The following is a 23,323-nucleotide window of genomic DNA, read 5'->3' on the forward strand; positions in this document are numbered from 1 at the left end:
GCAGTGAAGCTATGGAGAAAAGGAAATTTTTGTCTACACGTACTTTTCTGTAGGATAAAATTATCTCTATTCTTTCATTGACCACCTCACTATTCATTTAACTAAACTATGTATATTTACAAACTAATGCTGAAAATCAAATCAACAACCTGTTTGAATAGACCTACTTACACCAACACAAAGGCACTTACAGTAGTGCTAAAATCTATTTCTGTACAGTTAAACAAAAGGAAAATTATCTTAGGTGGTGTGTAATGCTTCACTGAAATCAATAGGCATGTGGTATTTTGCAGTAATTGGAAAACTGTACCAGAAATGGTTCTGAAATAAGAGCTTATAATCTGAAGTAACCACTTGGCAGGTTCCCAAGTAATCCTCAGCCTAGAGTTAAAACACTATTTCCTTCTCCTTCAGAGAGAACACCCCAAAACAGTAAAGGAAACTTTGTCTAAAGTCATTCTGCATAGAACATTAACTACCAAATTAGAGCAAAATAACTCTTTGTATACATGAAAGTCAGATCTGCACTGCACAGAAGTTTAAAAAGATTTGAAAACAGATCTGTTCAAGAAGGGTGGCTTCCTAGGTTTGTTGAAACTCTCATAGCCCTTTTTATTGCCTTTGGGACTAAATTTAGGCAGGCCTTTTTGGATGGGCAGAATGGAGGGTGAGGAGAGATGGGGTTGGGAATGTCTGTGTTCACAGCATGCTTCAGGCTTCTTCAGTCTCCAAATGGAGCTTGATTAGCTGTTCCTTTGAGAAGCAGAGTCTTCCCCCGCTTTCTTCCTTCTCAGAAGGGATTTACACAGCTATGGCAAGGCAGTAAGTTTCTTCTTTACTGCTCAGTCACTTCTGCTTTAACAAGATCATAGAATCATAGTAATCATAGATGCATGGAATCACAAATGGTTTGGGTTGGAAGGGACATTTAAAAGTCATCTAGTCCAACTCAACTACCTAGTCCAGCAACAGAATTGCTTTTACATCTTGGCTGAAGGAGGCTGCTAAAAAAATAAAACATTGTGCAAGAGATTATGCGCTTCTGAGTTTTCCATTGGCCACCTTATTAGTTTAATCCAGACAAATTTGCATACTTGATTGTAACATTCTCTTGCAATTTCATGTGGCTGAACTGGTTGTGTGCCCATAACACTGAGCCCAATTAAACCACTTTGAAAGTATTGCTGTCGGGAGTAAGTGAACATGCATATTTGCAAATGTACCTGCTTCCTCTAAATGTGGCTCTCTTGTAATTGCCAAAATAACAACCAAAGTTAATGCAATTCAGATTTATTATTATTACTGTTGTTATTATTAAATATTAACACAGTAAATATTATCTTAAAATCAATTGGAAAATACTTTTCTAAGACCATTCAGTGTTAGATACAGTCTACTGCAAATGCTAAACTGATCATTATATGTAAGTGGTATTTCTAATTATAATTTGGAACTTCCAAACTAATATAACAGTGGCAAATGTTAGGAAATGAGGAAAAGGAATAATAAAGATGTCAATTTTATAATTTTGTATTCTTCTATCAGAAAATTCAGGCTAAAAATAAATGAATTACATTAACAAAACTGTGGGGAGGCAGAAAATTACCGTTTCATGAATCCTCAAAGGAAAGGGTAAATACATTGAAATATCTGTTTTTCTAATTCCTGCTCTGATGCTAACTGAAGATTAATCTGCCTTAATTTGTTAATAACTTTAAGCCTTAAATATTCTTCATTGTCTGTAATTTGTTGATTTTTTTTCACCAAACTCTAGAGTTAGCTACATGATTCCCAAAAGAAGCCGTGGCAAGGTGTTAATATGATTGGGAGGTGGAGAAGAATTTTTTTTCATATTCCTATTCTCTGGCTTTCACTGTTCGTCTTAAAACTTCACATTTTGAAAGAGCAGAAATTAACAATGTTTATTTTCACATTGTTTCTAACCTAGCTCATTCTCAACCAGAAGTTATTGTCACTGGCTAATCCCAGGATCTTATCGTACATGACAAAACAGGCTTTTTTCAGAATAGGATCATAACTCTCTGATTTGAATCCAAAATCCTTGAAACATCCCCCACCTCAATTCCAAGCCTCAGAAACAACTGTGAGATGCTAGCTAAAACAAATTAAAACATTGCAACCAATACACTGGCTCACTGTAATTAAGTAGAATCAACTAAATATATTCATTCTAAGCTTATGAAGTAGAAAACCTTACACTCTCTGGTTCAAGAAGTTAGAAGGACTTCTTGATAAATTTGGTGTTTTTGTTTGTAGTATCCTTTTGCCAAAAGGCAGTGATTATTTTTAAATTTTACTGCAGCTCAGTGGATTTTATTGATTTTATTGTCTGGCCTCCTAATTAGTTTTGTAAATGGGATCCCAAGTTATGAAATTGCCTTTGAAATCCAATCTTCCACTGAATATCACATATTTACTTTTCCTGCATCATGACCTGTATCATTTTCCTATCACGTTGCTCTTAAGTCTTGGCTTGTTTTGTTTTTTCTTTTTTTTTTGTGTTCCAGTAGCTTATTAACAACTTGTTATGCTGGACAATATTCTCACCATTTATTTGCATTAACAATCTGCATGGTTGTTTAGTATGTTTATATTTTTAAGTAAGATAGCTATATATAAAAGCACTATCCCCCCCCCAAAAAAAAGCAAAAACAAAAACAACAAACAGCACAACAAAACCAAACCAAAAGTATTTACTAAGAATAAAATTTAACCAGTGTTCTGGAGAAACACTGAACGTATTGACCACAAATTATTGTGTATTGAAATAAAGGGAGGCATAAAACCCATAATGTGAATATATTCCTGTAAATGTGGTTTAGAGATCTTGCAAAGTCCTAGGAAGCAGACTGACATTAATTGCAAAGCAGTTATCTGAAAAAGTCTAATCAGTATTTTCTATATTAAAAGCATTGGTAGAAGGATGTCAATTGATCATTGGTTGATTAACCACTTGCCACCCTACCAAATTAATTTCTCCATTTTATGCCATATTTGTTAAAAGGTTAGGAGATAATTCATAAATAGTTCAAATGAACTTCAGCAGTGTATTACCAAAACTTTAGTAGGAACATAACCTTCTTTGTTTCATAGGAACACAGTAGTAGTACCTCTGAAACTCTATATTCTCTTTTTTTCCCCTGCATTTTTGCAGAGGGAACTTACTTTTACAGGGAAGGTACTGATAAGCAGAAAATGAGAAGTTTCAGGAACTACCTTTGCACCCTAAACCTATGAAAACAAGCTCAGATTAGAATTCAGATTAGATTTAACAGTTCTGTAAATTATGCATCTATATGTCAAAATAGTAATAGGAAAGTGTAATCAAAACCTAATCAAACTCTCCTAGGAAAGTAATATAAATTTGGAGTGTAGCAATACATAAACCGTGTTATTTATACGAGCACATTAAATTTAGTGTGCTTAGAACTACAGCCTGCATTTCACATATAATATTGATCATCTATTATCTGATACCAACTATATGACAAATTAGTCTGCAGTGCTATTCAGATGGAAGATTCCTCTTCAACTGACTAAATATGACACACACTGAAAAGCTCTGAATATTTGTCCAAATTAAACTTTTATAGCCAATTACTTGTCAAGTATTTCTCTGATCCTTTGGGATAGGAATGTTAGTTTATGTGTTCAAGCACCATTGCAGAGAATAAAATTAAACTTAGCTGGCAGAAATAAAATTAAAGTGATTGAAAATACATTGGTATCTCATAAAGCAAAAAGATGGCCTTAGAATTTTGATAAACATAAGAATTACAAATATACAAATAAAATATGTACACATTTAGCTGAAACTCACTGTAAAACAACAGAAAATGAAGCTATTGGGTCACATTCATTTGTGTAACCAAGCAGGCCTCATTACAATGAGTAATATACGACCTCTAGTAAAGCAACATGTTGAAAAAGTCTGAGTTTCCGAACGAGTTCCGACAGCAGCCTTTTTCCCCTGAAAACCAATACTTTATTTCATTCACTCCTTTTACCAGTTCATTAGACTTGAATCAAAAACATGAACGCTAACGTTCAAGTAGACCTTCTGTGATACTTTACAGAACAAATATTTTAATGAGTGAACTTCAAAAGATTTTTGCAAGTCCTTGCTTCATTAAAATTTGCCATAATCTGTGTCACAGTGACCTTAAAAGCAACCAGCTTTTCAACATCAAATATAGTAGTGCATCATGACAACTCCAGTGTCAGTTATGGTTTGATATTCAAAGTCTGCTTTACATTTTTTCCTGTAATTGGGAGAGATTGAAAAATATAAACAAAGATACAAAGGACCTTCATTTCCCTTCTAGATGGGACTTTTTTTTTTTTAACAGATGAAACCCTGGTGTTTTTGCAGGAAGATCATATTTCCTGTCAAGTATGTTGAGCTTGAAGAAAATATTAGATAATAGCTTCCCAATTTCCTCTTCGGCAAATACAGGAAAAGAGCTAAGCACTTATGCATCATTTTGAATCCAGGTGGTAAAATACATTTAATTAGGTACTACTATCAATTAGGAACATTCTTTTCACTTTCAAAATCCAACACACTTAGGAGCAAAGTAATAATTTTTGGAGATTAAACCAATCAAACAGGAAAAGATAAATGACTGGGTTGTTTTCAAAGCTGCTAAAACCTGGTAGTAAGATGCTAATTTTGTTTGAGGGTTTGGTCTAACAACTAGATTGTTTAGGACTTTCTCAACACCCAACTTCTTTACTATTTTTTATACCTTCTGTTGAGGTACTACTGTCATACCTGTTTTAACAAAATCTTGAACTGAATATGAATGAATAATTTTCCTTTTTCCTTTCTTATGTCAGACTGTTCCACTTACACATCTGGTCTTGCCATACATGCCTAGGTAATATCCATTTAAAAAATCACAGAATTTAATAATTACACAGCATCTCTCAGCTGGACAGTTTAGCATGCTTCATGGCCATTAACTGAATAAGCTGCTTCTCATTCTGTGAGACAGGTGATTTTCTTCATTCCACAGATACACAGGAGTTGGCCAGAAATACTGAATTCTCATCTGCAGTAAACTGTTGCAGTTATAACTTTGCTGATGTACAGCAACTGAGGTCTAGGCCAAAAAAAAAATCATTATTTCCTCCTAAAATGTGAGGTTGTAAGGGGAATAATGAGGGCTACAAAATAGGAATATGAAAATATTTTTTAATTCTTGTGGCTCCATGTTTCCCAAAGCATAGGAACATCAAGCTGCTTTACTATGATTTTGTTTTATCAGACATGCAGCTACTCTTGAGCTTATCAGTTTTTAAGGAATGCTAAGACTATCAATATGTAAAATTGCTTTCCTGAAATAAAACTAATAAAATATTCATATTGGGTTGATCTACTTATTATGGTGCAGCCACCAAAAGAGGGGGGTAACTTACCTCTAGGCACTAGGTAATGACAATTGCTATATGTTTCAGAAAACTATGGAATCGTTAACTTCCTTTATGTTAAATGGTGTGCATCTCTCTTCTGTCATGCAATCTTAGCAGTGATATGGCATGCAGAACAAGTCACATAACAATTACCGGCTAGATCAGACCGGTAGGTCATCTAGCTCAGCATCCTGTCTCTGAGCAAAACCAGTCACAAATACTTTGAAGGGGTTATAAAAAACAGGACAACTGTAATTTTTCCCAAAGTACATTACTTCACCTTCCACCAGTCAGTGAGATTAGGATTTCCTGAGCTGTGTTTCCATTATGTCTGCTAGTCTGGTGGGTTGCTTTTCCTGTATTTTTCTTAATATTTCATATTTTTAAAAAATTTTAATACTTTTTACCCACATAATGTCTTGTGGCAATAAAATATCCAAAACAAATATACATCCTGTGAAAAGTTATTAATAATTTTCTTTTTTTTTCAAGCCTGTGACCTGAGAGTAACATTGAGTGCCCTTTGTTTGTGTGTTACAAAACTAAGTGGTCATTTCTTTTTCACATTTTTTTCTGCATGTTGAATAGGCCTGATCTCTTTCTCACTCTGGAAGCCATACCATTCCTTTGATTATCCCTGCTTCTGTTCTGTGTTTCATTGTACCTTTGCAGGTGCATGTTACCAGGCTGCTTGGAAAATTCAGAAGAGACTTTTAATGGCATTATCTGCTTTATTTTCCTAGAATTTTTAAAACTCTCTTAATCTAATACTGCTCCATTTGTATGGCAGTTTTCTTCAATGAAAAAGAAATTGTGTCTTGCTCCTAAGGATTGCTTATGTGACCCATTGCCTCTCAGTGCTTCCACCGAGTCTTCATGATTAAATATACTGTCTTTCTGCCATTCGAAGCCGCTAGCTATCTGCAAAGTAAGAGATTAAGTCAGTGATCTGAATTCAGATCTCCCAGCTGACAGCAGAGAGCATTATCAACAAGGCACCAGGCTGGCCTGATAAAGAAAAACTTGCACATTTTATTCCATAAGGATTCTTTGCCTTGCAGTGTAGGAGTTCAGTTACAGAAAGTGGAAGGTTTTTGTGCATTGAAACAAATGAATGAAAGCAGTGAGGGTGAGATTTATTTTGTTTCATATTTTATTGTCTGGAAACAGCTGAACTTGCCTAATCAATTATTTCTTAGCTTTCTAAAGTTACAGTCATTGAGGAAATGGTTATTGTATTTCGATACTATTGTAGGTGTGTGTGATGCTTTATGAAATACCCAAGTCAGATTTTGTATGTACCAGACATAATCCCTAGGAATTTTCTGAATCTTATTTATTTCACTTTGATTTTCTTCCCACCGTGAACATGGGATAAAAGAATGCATTACTCTCAGGTAGTTAAATTCGGTTCCCTGGGATATTCTGTGAGCATGAGATGGATAGAGCAAGTCATGTATTCATCAGTCCCTTGATACTGCTGCTAAACTGACTTTTTGCCAGCTAGGAACACCTCCATTCTTGATAATGTGGAGATTTGCTGCACTAGTCGGCAAAGTTTTTTCTCATCTGTGCTTCTACGATATTTTTTGAGTGATAGAAAAGAAGAACAAGCACAGAATCTGTCCATTAGTTTCAGATCTCTGTAATAGGAAGTTCACCCTATAAGTGAAAATTACAAATAATAAATTCAGAGTTTAAGCCCCTGACTAACTCTGATATCCTGTTCAGTTCACATCTCACAGAGTCACAGAATCACAGAATCACAGAATCACAGAATGGTTGGGGTTGGAAGGGACCTCTGGAGATCATCTTGTCCAACCCCCCTGCTTGAGCAGGTACACCTAGAGCAGGGAACATCTAATCTCTAACATTTCAATTCAGAACTACTGTATTAACTTGGTTTTGCCTGAAGAACATCCTCCAGCAGGCCATTTGGTTCTGATGCACAGACATTAAGAGTGAGATTGTTCATCTAACTTCAGATATTGCTGGTGTGCATGACTACAGCTAAGCTAGTGACCCTCAAGTCCTTTTACAGCAAGTGGAGAGAAATAGGTGGGTTTAGATCATGATTCACCTGGCCTTTTTAGGTGTTTGTTGCAAGGTGAGGAGAATCACAACCTAGGATTACCCATTTCTCTTCTAATGAAAGAGGACCATGGACTTTCAATCCAGTTATCTACCCTGTAGAATGTAGACAGCTTGGTCAGATGTTTGGCTGGATGTCTCCTATGAGAAGATGAATGTGTTACTTCCCTTTGTAGGGTTTTGTGGTGTGCTTTTTGTTCTGATGCTCATCCTTACTATTGAAAGTGTTACTTATTTCTCCTTTGAATTTATTTAGCGATGGCTGGTGCAGTTGATGGGTCTTACTATATTCAAGATTAAAAAGACTACTTTTAATAGAATTCAGTACAACTTAATAGAATTCAGTACTAAGCCAAACTTGTCACAAAAAGCAAACAATGCAAATGGAAAATTAGAGATAGGAGTGGAAACAGACAGATTCCAAATTACTAACAGTGGAAAATTGTATTCTTCCCCTTACTGCTGTTTATTTTCTAACTAAGATAAAGTCAGTTAGGATCATAACAGAAACTTGTCAAAGTTTTCTCAAGATTTTCTTGTTATACTATGTGTTATTATGAAAACTGTAGTCAGTAGTATCCCATATAACCTGTCTGTTTCAGGAGAAAATTTGAGCCTTCAGTTAAACTATTAAAGTATAATTCTTAGCAATACGGAATCACAGAATCATAGAATGGTTTGTGTTGGAAGGGACCTTTAAAGGTCACCTAGTCCAACCCCCCTGCAGTGAGCAGGGACATCTTCAACTACATCAGGTTGCTCAGAGCCCCATCCAACCTGACCTTGAATGTTTCCAAACATGGGGCATCTACCACCTCTCTGGCGAACCTGTTCCAGTGTTTCACCACCCTCATCATTAAAAATCTTCTTCCTTATATATAGTCTAAATCTACATGTGCTGTTCAGGGAATCTAAGACTCAACTCTGTAGTCTCTGTTAAGAATTTTTGCAGGCATTGTATCTTGAATTATTTGTAGTCTCCTTTTTTACCCTTAAAATGTTAGAAATATTTTTAATTTCTTCCAGATTAATTGAAACCTGTAAAACTGTTACATTACTTATAGTTGATTGTGACTTGTACTTACAAAGTCTTTTTCATATATTAATTTTGTTTATCATTGTATTATGTTGCTTCCTGAACGCTAACATATTCTAGTATCGAATGATGACGTTTGTATGCAGACAGGGACATGAGTTTGATCAGTTAAGGTTTTAGACAGCTATATATCCTAAAAAATACAGTTTGGGGACTAGAATTCATTAAGCCATTTTGCTTATTGAAACAGGGACATACTCTGACTCTAAAAGTACTGTATGGTGCTGAGAATTTGTGCCGTATTAGTTTTCTCACTATCCTCTATTGGTATAGTGTCATATTTGTCACTCTTTAGTTGTGGTAACAGCTAATATCTCAAAAAGTTACATTCTGCTCAAAGACCTTAAACGTAGGTTGAAGAATCATAATGCAATTTCTTCGTAGAAGTTCTCCACATTATAGAACTGCTGTGCTAGTGACTCCGTTACGTTCCCTCTCCTTCTTGTAAGGTTGGTAAGTCCCTATTGCCCTTCTCTTTCTGTGAAGCACAGTGGTCTCAAAACTATTTTGACTGTGCACTCCATCAGTAAAAACTTTTTGAGGACACCCCACCAATGTGCGTGAGTATTTATTTATAAATTACATATATGTACTACTGCAGTTCTTATATTTTTCTTCCTGCACCTGGGTGAATTGCCTTGCGTAACCCCTGGGGTGCATGCATTCTGCTTTGGAGACCGCTGTCCTGGTGGAACAGTTCCTTGGGGTCATAGACAGGGCTGACAGGGTTAGTAGTCCTAGGAGGGAAGAAAGTTACCATTTCTTCTGTCAGCCTGTCCTGTGAAATAAGTGTAGTACAAAAAAGAAATGAAGTGCAAAATCACTTATTGCCAGCAACCATCTTAAAATAAGAAGGTGTGTAAATGTTACTAGAAAACAGCATAAAGTACTCTCATACTGTGGCAGAGTCTTATATGTACATTGTAGCAGACATCAATAGCATTTCTGTTACTAGCTTATTGTAGTTCAGCATATGCCCTCTTTGGCTCTCATTCATGGGACCTACCAGTGTGCACCCATGCTTGGTGCTACGTGGGGTATTAATTCCTGATAATTCAGAGTTCAGTAGAAGGAGGGAAGTGGAAGAAGCGATTCCAGACAAGCAGCTTTGCCCATACTACTACCTGTGTATTTCATCACAAACCTAAAGATTTTAGCCCCTTAATACACAGACTCAGTCAACTACATCAAGGAGCAACAACTGATTTTTCAGAACCATGGTTCTATCTTAGTATAGGTTCTAGTTGCAAGTGCATGCATTTTCTACATTTTTTTTCCTTAAAGTTACTTTTTATTACAAGTTTTTTTCATACTGTATGGGTGTTTGTTTCAAGGCTATTATTTTGTTAATTTTTAGAGAGTTCACAATAACCGTCTTTGTGTACTGTGCATGCATGCTAAACTTAAGATGTCTTTTCACTGTCTGCCATTACCAATTATATGTATAAACTGAAAGCATTGATACGTTTGAGACACATTAACGATTCCTTATGGTGCCTAGAATGTCACCTTCTTTAGAGCCCTGTGTCAGGGAATTTTGTAGTACTATTTAAGATAGCCTTATGAAACAGTTGTATAGTTGTATAGTATAACAGCAACTTGACAAGGTTTTCCCTTAAAATGATGGTGTTTCTTTTGTTTATGGACTTCTTATAGTTTTGATAACAATATTCCACGATTACAGATCTCCTAACGCTCACATCTTTATGAAATCTCTCAAAGGTTATTACTAAGTTCTTCCAAAAATACTGTGAGTGTCATTAGGTTGATCCTGATAAGCTTTAGGAAGGGTAATGCTGTGTGTAAGGCTGCAGTTTGCTGCAAACAACTATTCCCATTGCATCAAACTATTCCCTGCTATCAAACTGTTTGCTGCTGTTACTGAATTAATTTCAAATGCTGGGTCTACAGTTAGCTGTATGTATGAATTCTGTTAATGATAAAACATGAGATATGAAAAATTATTCAAAAGAGGTTTTTAGACTTTGCTACTTTTGCCAAATCCAGCAATACTGAAAATGCATTGCTTGTTGCTTGACAAATATTTAGGGTTTTTAAAATGTGTTTCCACCGTATGCAAGATAAGACAAGAATACTTAGACTTAGTGAACATTGCTAGAGGTGTCCTTGGGATGCTGGGGTTCCTACATGCTCTTCCCTGTCTTGTCAGATGCTGGGCTACTTGCTTGACTAATGCTTGCCACTGAGTTACAGTTTCCTCTCCAGACCTTTTCTTGCAATTGAGTTCTCATTTGTGTATGAGTTTACTCAGAATTAACTTTATTATTTGTCAATTTTTAAATATGTGTACTTAAAAACAATTTTGTAGTTACAGAACAAAGTTACAAAAGATAAACTGACAAACTAGTATGATTAACGGTAAAGATTTTCCTCTGCTATTCAAGCACTCCAGCTAGCTTGTGATGCTTGCGAGTTAGCTTTTAAGACAGAGAAGAGTGCTCTGGAGAGTTTTCGTGGTACATTTTCCTGTAGAGAGGATGTGCTGTCAGAGCACACTCCCTGAGGCTGGGAAGTTCTTCCCTGCTGGATCTGTGGCTATTCAGACCTCTCCCGCCCGTGCTGTATAGGACACAGAAAGCACAGCTGACCATGTCCTGTTTCAGTACTTCCCAGCTATTGGATTGCAGTGCTTCACAGTTGATCCCTGTTGATTGGTAGGAGCTTTTTCTTGATGTCTTGTGCTTAAGAAGCCTTTGGTGTCTTCTTTGCTTCACTGTGCTACCTGTAGAGCTTGTATTTCTTCTTCTGATCCACACTGCAGATAATCAATCTCAGTTTGTGTGAAGATGAAAGCTCAAGGAGATATCCACTGTTTAGTTTTATCCCACTTAGGCCCTTCATCCAAGGAGAGGACTAACCCCTGTGCTTTCGGTGACTTTTTTGCTGCTGCGGTACAGTTGTGACAGATTGCAACTGTTGTACAGCTTTAGGGCAGAGAATGACTGTTGAGGGTCAGCAGGCTAATAGTCTGCACACTACCAGGAAGAGGGTGTACTCTGCATCTTTGCAGTTCTGGATGGCTATGTTGACCAGGTGTGCGTTTAAGTCTTTGGTGAAGTGTCTGTCTTTGCTATATCTCTTCTGTTGATTCCTGAGAGGGCTTCACTGGATTCGTGATGGAGGCCTAGACTACTTCGGGCATAGCACTACAGGTTAAGTCACAACAGTTGAAATAGCATTTTTCTCAGTAGTTTTGGCTATCCATTAGTGCAGAGACCTGTGGATGCAGGGTGCTGGACTCCCTGGAAAGTTGCAGGTCTTTAGGGAAGATCTCTCCTTTGAAGGAAACTATCCCAGCTAAAGGACTGATGAAGTTGTCCTTCCTTTCAAGATTGCCTGGATATCTTGTGCTCCATTTCCCTTCTCTCTCTCCTCCCCTTCCCCCTCAGCTACCTGAAAGAAACCTCACAAAATATTATTTTAAAAGTAGAAACTAAATTGTATCAGTTAATCTCAAAGCTGAGTATTTTTTGAAAACTGCCTAATAAAAGACATTTTAATAGCTTTAGCTGCAATGTGTACCACTATATTGTGAGTACTATAATACACTGAGGTTTCTGAAGGCACTACATTTGAAGAATAAGAATTAATGTTGTCTGCACAGCGCCCTTCTGTGAAAAATTACAGAATCACCAAATCGTTAAGGTTGGAAGGGACCTCTTGAGATCACCTAGTCCAGCCACCTGCTCAAGCAGAGCAGGGTCACCTAGAGCAGGTTTTTCACAGCCACATCCAGTCAGGTTTTGAAAATCTCCAAGGATCAAGACTTGCAGACCTCTCTGGGCAACCTGTACCAGTGTTTGCCCACCCTCACAGTGAAAAAGTGTTTTCACGTGTTCAGGTGCAATTTCCTGTGTTTTGATTTGTGCCCATTGTCTGTCAGGGGACAGTGCTGAGAAAAGTTTGGCTTCCTCTTCTCCATCCCTTCCAATCTGGTATTTATAGACACTGATAAGTTCCACCCGAGCCTGCTCTTCTCCAGCTTTAGGAGTCCTGGCTCTCTCAGCCTTTCCTCATATGAAAGAGGCCCCAGTCTATTAATCATGTTTGTGACCCTGCATTAGACTAGCTAGATCTGCTACTACTATTTCCCTTGAAAGTAATGCATTTAATTAGACAAACAGCATTCTCATAATTGTGTAGCTCTGCTTCTGATTTGCAACGCCTTTGACCTTTACCTCAGCCTCTGAGGGAATTTTTTCATCCCATAGTTTTTTCACTTTCTCCAACAATCGTGACTTTCTCAGATCTACCATTTAGAAACATAACTATTTCTTGCTTTCCATCCTGCCTTTCTTTTGCTGTCAGGGTATGGTGTTTGTTTTTTTTTTAATTAATGCCCTTCAGCATATGCTTGTTTAATTAGGGGTTTCATTTTGTTCTTTCTTCTGAAGTCCAATAAAAATGGCAGAGAATGAACCATGGGCAGATTTCACAAACAAACAAAAAAGTTAATAAAATACCTGGAAAAAAATCCATGTATTAGTCATGTCTATGTGTCACAAATCCATTGTAGTTTCAGTTCATTGAATTAAAAATTTCTTTAAAAAATATATTACCTGAATTCAGACTGCTCTTCTTGTTGCTCATTCCTTATTCATATACCCGTGATGAATTTGGACAGTCTTCAAGGAGCATTGCTTAATGAGGATGCTTAAGGCATCAGGAAGACATTCTGCCTAGCCTCAATTAGTTTTACTCCATGTTTTCTTGCTTGAGTGATATTATTATCACAGCTACAGGGGAAAAATCCCCAAAACATAACGACAAAGGTAATTAATGCAGTAAATGTTGCAAATGTTAAACCTTCATAGTTAAAAACTTTCTCTTGCAATTTATTTTCAAGACAGGAGTAGTGTAGTGGAAAATGTACATACTGCCCAACAGCACCCTTATCATAATTTCAAACCTAGAACATTTGAGTGTCCTCAAAATGAAGAAAACCTGTTTTTCTTAGCTACAGCTATAAACCAGAAGTACTTCACAGGGATGTCGTAGGACAAAAGCTCTGCACAGACACATCTGTAAAGATGAAAATTTATTACAATCTTTTGAACGTTATTGCATCTTCTAGCAGTAGACTTAATGATAAATGGAAAAGACCTATAACGGTCTTTTCACTTCTGTAATTTTCCAGATACTAGAACATTTTCTTTTTTTGTGTATTTAACTTGAATGTTTGAAATCAAATGAATTTGTATGCATGTTCTGTGAATAATATAGTTGATTACACTATTCACAGGTATTCAGAAGAATGGATATTTTAAAATGTGCTTTGCTGATTATATTGTGTTTTACTACTTTATTTTGTAATAAATTAATAAAATTAGCTTTTGATTATTCATTTCAGACACAGCACTGTTTTTTCCATCCTTCACTGGAAATTCTTATTTGGAACTACCTTCTCTGACATCTGTATCTGAGACCAGGACTGCATCTGGGCAGGAAACACACAATTTGACAACTCTGTACTTGACAGTGAAAACAACTGCTCTAAATGGCACAATTCTTTACAGTGAGTACCAATGATACTTGAAGCTAAGTATCAGTTTTAGCTCCTTCAGGTCCTTATCAACTTTAGTGTACATCAGCTGGCACTTCCTATTCAGCAGCAAAATGAGTCATTAAAATGCAGTAGAAGCCTTTTGGTATTCTAATGCATGATGCATTATAAAATTTGAACCATCGTTCTTTGTGTTCCTCTGGAAAGTTCTTTAATTTATGACTCATTGAGCAAAACATAACTTACAACTGAAAATGCTGCTTCCTGACAAGAAAGAACATAGTAAGCATATGACTCCAGTAATAAGTGTTACAGCTCTAAAATACAAATGTTGAAGAAATTTTGAACAATTTATTACAGAGAAACAGCTTCTGCATAGTTGGGTTGAGGCTCACTTTTTATTGTAATTATGATCTTTGTTCCAAAGAATTTGTGACTTGCAGAAGTACGTTAAGTTCTGCAAATTTTACATGTTACAGTGTATTTACTGTGATTTCACACTTCAGAGGATTCTTTTGTGGCCCCTGGAGAGTATACTTGCAGACATGGACTTATGCTTGTTAATGCTACATAAGAATATTGCTTCTTGCCTGCATATTTCATTCCTCAGTATATGGCATGAACTTCTTAGACAGTATGCTTTTCACTAGTCAGTAAGAAAAATAGGCTTCTCTGCCAATTAAATGTTTAATTATATATTTTACCGTATAATTTCTATCCAAATGAAAAACTGTGAAGTGATTTTTTCCTAAACACAGGAAGAGCTAGAAAAATATGTTTGTGCAAACTATGTGATAGATTTACTCCACAAAGACAAAATCATTAGGGGCATTCTCTGTTCACTGCAGCTTCCGAGGGTTTGTCTACACAAAGAAATCTTGTTCATTTAATATAAATTATTTTGTTCAATTTTTTGTTATTTTTATATTAATCTGGAAATAATATATGTGAATTCACCTGCACTGTGTAAATATTTATAAGCCAGGGTTAAAAGCAGTGTAAGCTTCATGGCATTGTTTAATTATGCCTTTTATTATTATCTGTATAACTCTTTAGATGTAAAACACTGTAGCCCAAAATTAAACATTTATGCTTAGTGCTTTTCAAAATGCTGTCTCAAATCCTTGCATGTTATAGCTGGGCTGTTGCTGCAACTGCCTAAGCTACCTGGCTGCAGAATTTGCTAAGAACCATGGATAAGTGGGGATGTGGCAGTTCTTTATGTTGAAGTGTTTTATACTTGTTAGGTATTTCATTTTCAAGAGGAGTTATTTGTCCTTCAAGAAGAATTCAAGGAAGGTCACTGGAAGTACTTTGAATTTATTTGGCATTTAATGATTTTGCTTGCCTCATCACTGCAAAGTAGTTGCCTCCCAGTCTAAGTTAAAGTAGAGTTTGCTATCTACCCATAAGCCCTAATGAGTAAGCATGTCTGTTAAAAAAAAAAAAAAATCCAATATGGAAGTTTCTCTGCTATTGGTAGGATGGAATGGTGTTTTCTGAAAACCTGGATGAGTGTACTGTACTCCTACAACCAAAGCCAAATTTCTTTCTATCACTACTTGTTGGAAAAGTTTTGATATGAGAGTAGTAAATTTACAAAGCTGGGAGGCATGGGCGTTGGAGTAGCTTTGGAACAGAATTTGCAGTGTGGGATGCTGTTTGCCTCGTTTAGAACTCGACTATTTTACACATAGCAAATTTGTTTATCTTTACAAACATCAAACGTGCCAAATTTGTAACTGAAAATCAAATTCCAACTCCTTCACTATCTATGCTTTCCCATGATTACAAACTAATATAAGATACTTGCTTTTCCATTGCATTTTATACAGAAATTACACAAAGATGAACAGTATATCCTTTTCTTTTTGTTTTCATCCAGCTACACAAGGCAGAGGTACAACCTAAGCTTTAGTAAGTAGCAGGTGTCCCACACTTCAATTCACAATTGTTGTTTAAAATGACAGTGCATTGAAAAGCATTTTAAACTTTACAGTTTTGTTAGGAGATGCCTCTGCCTTTTCTTTTTAGGTTTCTGCAATTGTCAGGTGAGAGCTAGCCTGTATGTGGAATTAATGGGCTCCTTAGAGTACTGTTGAGGATCAGAAATGAGTCTTATCTTGAGCTTTCACACTATGATATAGACCTATGTGGTTGGTGGAATTGCTGCTTTGCTGCTTGTAAGATTTTAAATTGTTTTGAGAAACCTAGGAATTGCCACATTTTATTTGTTTAGTTCTGACCAACTAGTATGATAAGGCAGATAATTGCACATACTGCCTATGTCTCACAATTGTGGCTGAGTACTTTAGGGAGACAGTGCCTGGAGATTTAAGTATCTTAGGCTACATGGGATGTAGCATGCAGACTGCCTCAGAATTATGTACTGAGGGTTTAGTTGGAGCTGAAATGATGCTGTGAAAGGAAGAGAGGGTGTGGATGCCTTCTTTGTATACCAAGGGAGAACATAATGGGGCACAACTGATAGCTGTATTACACTCTTAATTTCATTCTCTGTATCCCGGTGAATCTGCTTCTACCATTGTTTTCATCCAAAAGAAAAAATGTACTGATTTAACAAAAATATAGTTCCTTTGTGCCTAATTCAGTTATATGGATACAAATACTGGGTAATTCCAGGGATGCTTTGATGATCACAGAATAACAGAATCCCAGGTTGAAAGGGACCTCAGGGATCATCTAGTCCAACCTTTCTGGGAAGGGCACAGTCTAGACAAGATGGCCCAGCACCCTGTCCAGACGACTCTTAAAGGTGTCCAACATGGCCGAGTCAACCACTTCCCTGGGGAGATTATTCCAATGGCTGACCGTTCTCACTGTGAAAAATTTCCCTCTTGTGTCCAATCGGAATCTCCCCAGGAGCAACTTGTGTCCATTCCCCCTTGTCCTCTCCATGGGACTCATTGTAAAAAGGGAGTCTCCCTCTTTGTAGCTACCCCTTAAGTACTGGGACATGGTGATGAGATCCCCTCTCAGCCTCCTTTTCCCAAGGCTGAACAAACCCAGCTCTCCCAGCCTATCCTCGTATGGCAGGCTTCCCAGTCCTTTGATCATCTTGGTGGCCCTTCTCTGGACCCCTTCCAGCCTGTCCACATCCTTTCTGTATAGCGGGGACCAGAACTGTACACAGTACTCCAGGTGTGGCCTGACAAGCGCTGAGCAGAGTGGGACGATGACTTCTTTATCTCTGCTGGTGATGCCCTTTTTGATGCAACCCAGCATCCTGTTGGCCTTCTTGGCCACAGCAGTACACTGTTCCCTTATGTTGAGCTTTCTGTCCACCAGGACCTCCAGCTCCCTTTCCACAGAGCTGATCTCCAGCCAGGTGGATCCCAGTCTGTGCTGCACTCCTGGATTATGTTTTCCCAGGTGCAAGTCCTGGGAATGTTGCTTTGTATTCAGTCAGTGCAAAATAAACCACACCGAATAAGGTGTTTTTGAAATATTCAGAATCATGCCAAATATATTCATGATGCTGCTGCCTCAAAACAAATTCTGTAGTTTTTCTCAGATTATGTCCTTGTAATTGAAGCAATTTCTGCTTTTGAATATCAGAGAAAAAATTAATGCTCCTAATTGCATTTAGTTAAAGTTACTTTCATGTGTAAAAGTAGACAAAATCTTTCAGTACCAAAAGTAGAAACTAATGCATTTTTCTCCTACCAAACATGAAATTCAAAAGCGAGTAGTCCACCATGAAACTTAGACCCGATAACACATTGCAGAAATTTTCAAAAGGAATACTGACAATGAGAAAAAAATATTTTTAAACTACTAACCAAAGTGATCCTGTGTCTTTTCAGTCTTCTAGCTCTGTACGAGTCACATGTGTACATTTGGGGTAAAAGTCTTTTATTTTAAAAGTAAAGAAAAGTAATACCAGGAAGAAGAGTAGAATTTTGTTGCACAGTGGTGTGCTCCATAAATCCAAGCTAATACCACTATTTAACCAGTTTAATATTATCATAATAAAAGCATTCATTGTGATTTTAGAGCGAAAAGTAGCACATATGTACACTTCATAATTTATATCTCTTTCTTTGTCAATACAATGAAAAGCTCCAAGGAAATCCTGAAGAAGTGGCAGTGGTTGGAAGCCTTCAGTTCCTGCTTATGACCCTCCCATAAGTCCTTCCACAGATTTCAATGGAAATTACTCTTTTGAGTAAGAGCATTTTTAAAAATTAAAGCAGTTTTGATGTTATAATTTCTTTGCTTAGCAAACAACAGAATTTTAAGTATTCTAGGAGAAAAATCTTTGAAGCTATGTCAGAAGGGTTTTCATGGAATGCTCCCACCATAGTTATTCTAGAAGGGTTTTTTTCCTGTATGCCAACCTTAGTTTTACCTTCTTTATACAGTTCCAGAGCACGTGAATTGTCTTTAACCTATGTAATTTTTTCCCTAGCCTTTATTCAATTTGTTGTTCTTTACTTCCAATCTAAACTTCTCCAGTAATGTAGCTAACTGTAAAAAATTTGTTTTTCATATCAGTGGTGGATGGAATGATTTTTAAAAGTTTTCATCAGGTGGTAAAAATGATTTGTCATCCTTTTATTAGAAATTATATAAATAGTAGATGTACAGTGGAAGGAGAAGCAAGAAAATGGGCTTCCTAGCAGGCCCTTATCTCTTGGGTTCTGGTGAGTGCAAGGATTAAGATTTTGGTCTTGAGATTTTGATCTTAAGATTTTGTGACGGATGCTTTAAGATCTAATAGAATGTTCCATTTTGCTAGAACTTACATCTAAGAAACTGTTAACATTCCCAAGAATGTTTCAGCTCCAAGTTAAAAATTGAGAGATACATTTTCATAATATACAGCAATTATGTATGAAAATCTGTCATTTGTATATTAGCAATGATGCCATTTTCACTTATTTTCCCACATATCTTTGCAAAGATATTCACTGTTCACACCAGGAAATGGCTACATAGGCATATGAATTTGATTATCTGATGTGGGTAGAACCTGGGAAGCTAAAGACTAAAAAATATCCAAAGAGAAAACATATTTATGTCTTAATGTCTTTTTATTGGCATCCCAAATATTTATACTTACTGTATGTACTTTTCTTATTTGTTGAACTCCTTCAAGCTGCCTAGTGATTGCTGTTGGGTTTGTATAATGATTCTTACTAAAATCTGCAGATTTGTAGTTCCCTCTGTCTGAACCCCTGACTCATGTAGGAAAATACACCTGGCAGGTAACACTGGCCATCTCACAGCACTTTCTGATCTTGAAAGAAAGCTTAAGGACAATAACATATAACAGACCATGAGTGAGTGGCAGCAAATCAGAAGTAAGATCAATATCTAAGGAGAAAAATTAAGCATTCTATAGTGTCTGCACAAGCCTTTGAATTTCTGTGGCCCATCTTAAGATGACTGTAATAAGGAAAGGCAAATGAATGTGTACCATGAAATTCAGGCTGTGAAAAATGAGTACACTTTCTTTTGTTACGGAGGGTAGATTTAGAAATGTCTTTTCAATCCTTCTTGAAAAGGACTAAGGATATGTCACAGAAATAAATATTATTCATGGATTTAGAGGTGCAATTCTCAATGAACTTCTATGTTTCTGTAAATGCTGTTAATCAAAGTGTATATCTGGATCTTTGGTGAAAAGTGTATATCTGGATCTGTATATCTGGATCTTTGGTGAAAAGAAAAAAAATTAATTTTTTTTCAATACAGCTAAAAAGTAGTGGTTCATTCTCCTGATTACAAAAGAGACCCAGAAGTACAGACCAGCTGACAAAAGGATATAAATGGGAATGAAGGGTATTACAGGAACAGTAGAACAAATGATGGCTTTAATACTACCACTGAATTCCTCTGCAACATATTTATCTAATAGAATCTAAACTATTCCAGATATTTAAAATTCAGTTTTCTTATTAAAGTATATAGAACAAACATTCTTAATCATCCTGGATGTGAGAAATAACGGCTCAGTAGAAACATTACTTGTGGCACTTTCTTATTTTCCCTATACTTCCATCCTGCCAACCCTTCACTTGTTTACACCCTCTTCTACCCTGTGTCTTTTTTGGCTGAGTACTTCTCAGGTTCCTTCACATTAGGAGAGAGTCTGGAGCATATTTCATCATCTTCTTCACAGATTTCTAAAACAACTTCTTCATAGACTTCTAAAAGTACACAAAGTAGTTCTTCCCTCAGAAAATCTGCAACTGCTAGCAGCAGAAACTCCATAGACCAATTACCTAAAACATAGAAATTTGATCAAAGATGTTTAAAGCTGTTAGGTTAGTCCTGCTTGAGAGATTATCAAATCTTCACCCACTTTAATTTGTACTTCCAGGAATATAATAATGTCGTGGTTTAGCCCCAGTCAGCAACCAAGCACCACGCAGCCGCTTGCTCACTCACTCCCCCCTGGTGGGACGGGGGAGAGAATCAGAAGAGTAAAAGTGAGGTAACTCATGGTTTGAGATAAAGACAGTTTAATAGGTAAAGCAGAAACTGCGCGCGGAAGCAAAGCAAAACAAGGAATTAATTCACTCCTTCCCATGGGCAGGCAGGGGTTCAGCCATCTCCAGGAAAGCAGGGCTCCATCATACATAACAGTTACTTGGGAAGACAAATGCCATTACTCCAAAATGTCCCCCCATCCTTCTTCTTCCCCCAGCTTTATATACTGAGCTTGATGTCATATGGTATGGAATATCCCATTGGTCAGTTTGGGTCAGCTGTCCTGGCTGTGTCCCCTCCCAGCTTGTGCACCTGGCAGAGCACGGGGAGCTGAAAAAGTCCTTGACCAGTGTAACTGCTACTTAGCAACAGCTAAAACATCTCCACGTTATCACCGCTGTTTCCAGCAAAAATCCAAAACATAGTCCCATACTAGCTACTACAAAGAAATTTAACTCTATCCCAGCTGAAACCAGGACACATAACCATGAAGTTAAATCACAGAAAACAAAAAATTGTAGTTTTCAGCTTATAAAATAATTAAGCCATTCAAAACCAGTGCCTATATGAATTATAAATGTTTAATGCTTACTGTTATAGGAAAATTATTACTTCAATTTTTACCTAAATTAATTTGATCCCAATTTCACAGAATTACTACTCTTCAATTGTACCTTGAATTTATGTTTGTTTTGAGCTGAATTCTCATACTATCCCTGCACAGAAGTCCTCTGTGTTCTTAGTTAAGAGACTGTAGTTTTTGATACATGCAGAGATTCTTTTTTCATTGACTCATAGAATAATAGAATGTCCTGAGTTGGAAGGGGCCCACAAGGATCATCAAGTCCAACTCTTGTCCCTGCACAGGACAACCCTAAATTCACACCATATCTCTGAGGGCGTTGTCCAAGTGCTTCTTGAATATTGCCAGGCTTGGCGCCGTGACTGCCTCCCTGGGGAGCCTGGTCCAGTGCTCCACCACCCTCTGGGTGAAGAACCTTTTCCTAATACCCAACCTAAACCCACCCCAGCACATCTTCCTGCCATTCCCTCGGGTCCTGTCATTGGTCACCAGGGAGAAGAGATCAGCGCCTGCCCCTCCTCCTTCCCTTGTGAAGAAGCTGTAGACAGCGATGAGGTCTCCCCTCAGTCTCTTCTCTAGGCTGAACAAACCACGTGACTTTATCTGCTCCTCCTATGACTTCCCCTCTAAACCCTTCACCAACTTCATGGCCCTCCTCTCGGCACTCTCTAGTGGCTTTATATCCTTAATGTACCTTGGCGCCCAAAACTGCACACAGCACTCAAGGTGAGGCCGCACCAGCGCAGAGCAGAGCTGGACAATCACTTCCCTCGACCAGCTGCAATGCAGGGCTTGATGCACCCCAGAACACAGTTGGCCATCTTGGCTGCCAGGGCACATTGTTTTTCCTTAAGTTTTCATGGGTTCTAGTTCCTCTTACATATTTTGACACAGTATGTGTGTGCCTTAAAAAACTTCTTTAAGGGTTTCCATCTTCTGAGGTATTTCTTGCCATTTCCCACTTACATACCTTCTTCTTGACTTTCATAGAAATATGAAGAAATGTTTGCATTCCAGTTTCACTTTCCAGATTCTTCCAACAAAAATTAAAATGATTGGCTGGAATTTCAGACAGTTGAAACATTTTCTCTTATTTTGGTTATCTGACTTGAATTATTAGTCTCAGAATAGAAGGTATTTTCTTTTCTAGATAATGTACTTATCCTGCATCTAACCTAATAGCTGTTCAGCTATCAGGTCATACCTTCTGGGGAAAATTGTTAATACAGTATTTTTGAGACATTTACAGAGATTTTGCTACAGCAGTATTTGAGCATGTCACATTCTTTAGAACTTTGCACTTTCTGGAAAGATAGAGTGGTATTAGTGGAGAACCATGCATTTGTTTTCTTTCCATTTATCCATATCTATGGACTGTGTCATAGCTCCCTTCGTGTCCCTTCATGCACCCAGAGAGAGAGGGAAGATGGGATTGTCAGGATGCAGTGGTATGAGTTCAGTTCTCACCCTGACACTGAGCTGGGACAGCTCCAAGAACTTGGGATAATTTTTACATAATTTCTAGAAGGTTTTTGCTCGCTTTTTCTTCATTGGTTCCCAGTAACACATCATACTTGCATTCCTATTCCCCTTGTTACCCCTAAAATGGGGCTTTACCTGACTTGCAAGATCCACCCTTTAATGATCAGCAAGTTTTCTTCTAAGGTTAGGTCTCTGCTAAGATAAAAAAAAATTAATAATAATTTGGATCTCTTCCTGGCTGTTGAGCACAGACACAGAGAGTAGTGGAGGACTGCACGTCTTGTGGAACTCTGATACTGCATTTAATATTAATTACAACTTTGCATTACATTACATTGTGTTACATTACATTGCATTTCTACTTTGTCGTCCTCAGACTCTTTTTCCTTTTCTATAGCACCAGTTTCTTTCCCTTATTTTTGCTCTTTTTTGTTCTATGTGTCTCTGGTAATTAGATTCCTTTTCAAATAACACAAATGTTTGCTATGATTGTCCATATCAATATCCTAATTTAGTTTTACATTAATGTAAAATACAATATTATATACATTTGTAAAGTAAAAATCTCTCCAGTGTTTTGTGAATTAATTCTATGTGCATACACAGATTATCCAGAATTTTGTAATTTATTATTTCTGTATGCAGGCACCAA

The 23,323-nt window shown here is 37.1% G+C and overlaps 1 protein-coding gene across 1 annotated transcript in view; it reads left to right on the plus strand.

Moving 5' to 3' along the window:
* The window catches only part of EYS (eyes shut homolog), an 888,772-nt gene that overhangs the window by 680,373 nt on the left and 185,076 nt on the right, over window positions 1-23,323 (plus strand). Inside the window, exon 32 of the mRNA XM_064448569.1 lies at window positions 13,995-14,159. Coding sequence (XP_064304639.1) covers window positions 13,995-14,159 — 165 coding nt within the window. The remainder of the gene's footprint in view (window positions 1-13,994; window positions 14,160-23,323) is intronic.

This window comes from Phalacrocorax carbo, chromosome 3, assembly GCF_963921805.1.
Source record: "Phalacrocorax carbo chromosome 3, bPhaCar2.1, whole genome shotgun sequence".
Taxonomy (NCBI): domain Eukaryota; kingdom Metazoa; phylum Chordata; class Aves; order Suliformes; family Phalacrocoracidae; genus Phalacrocorax; species Phalacrocorax carbo.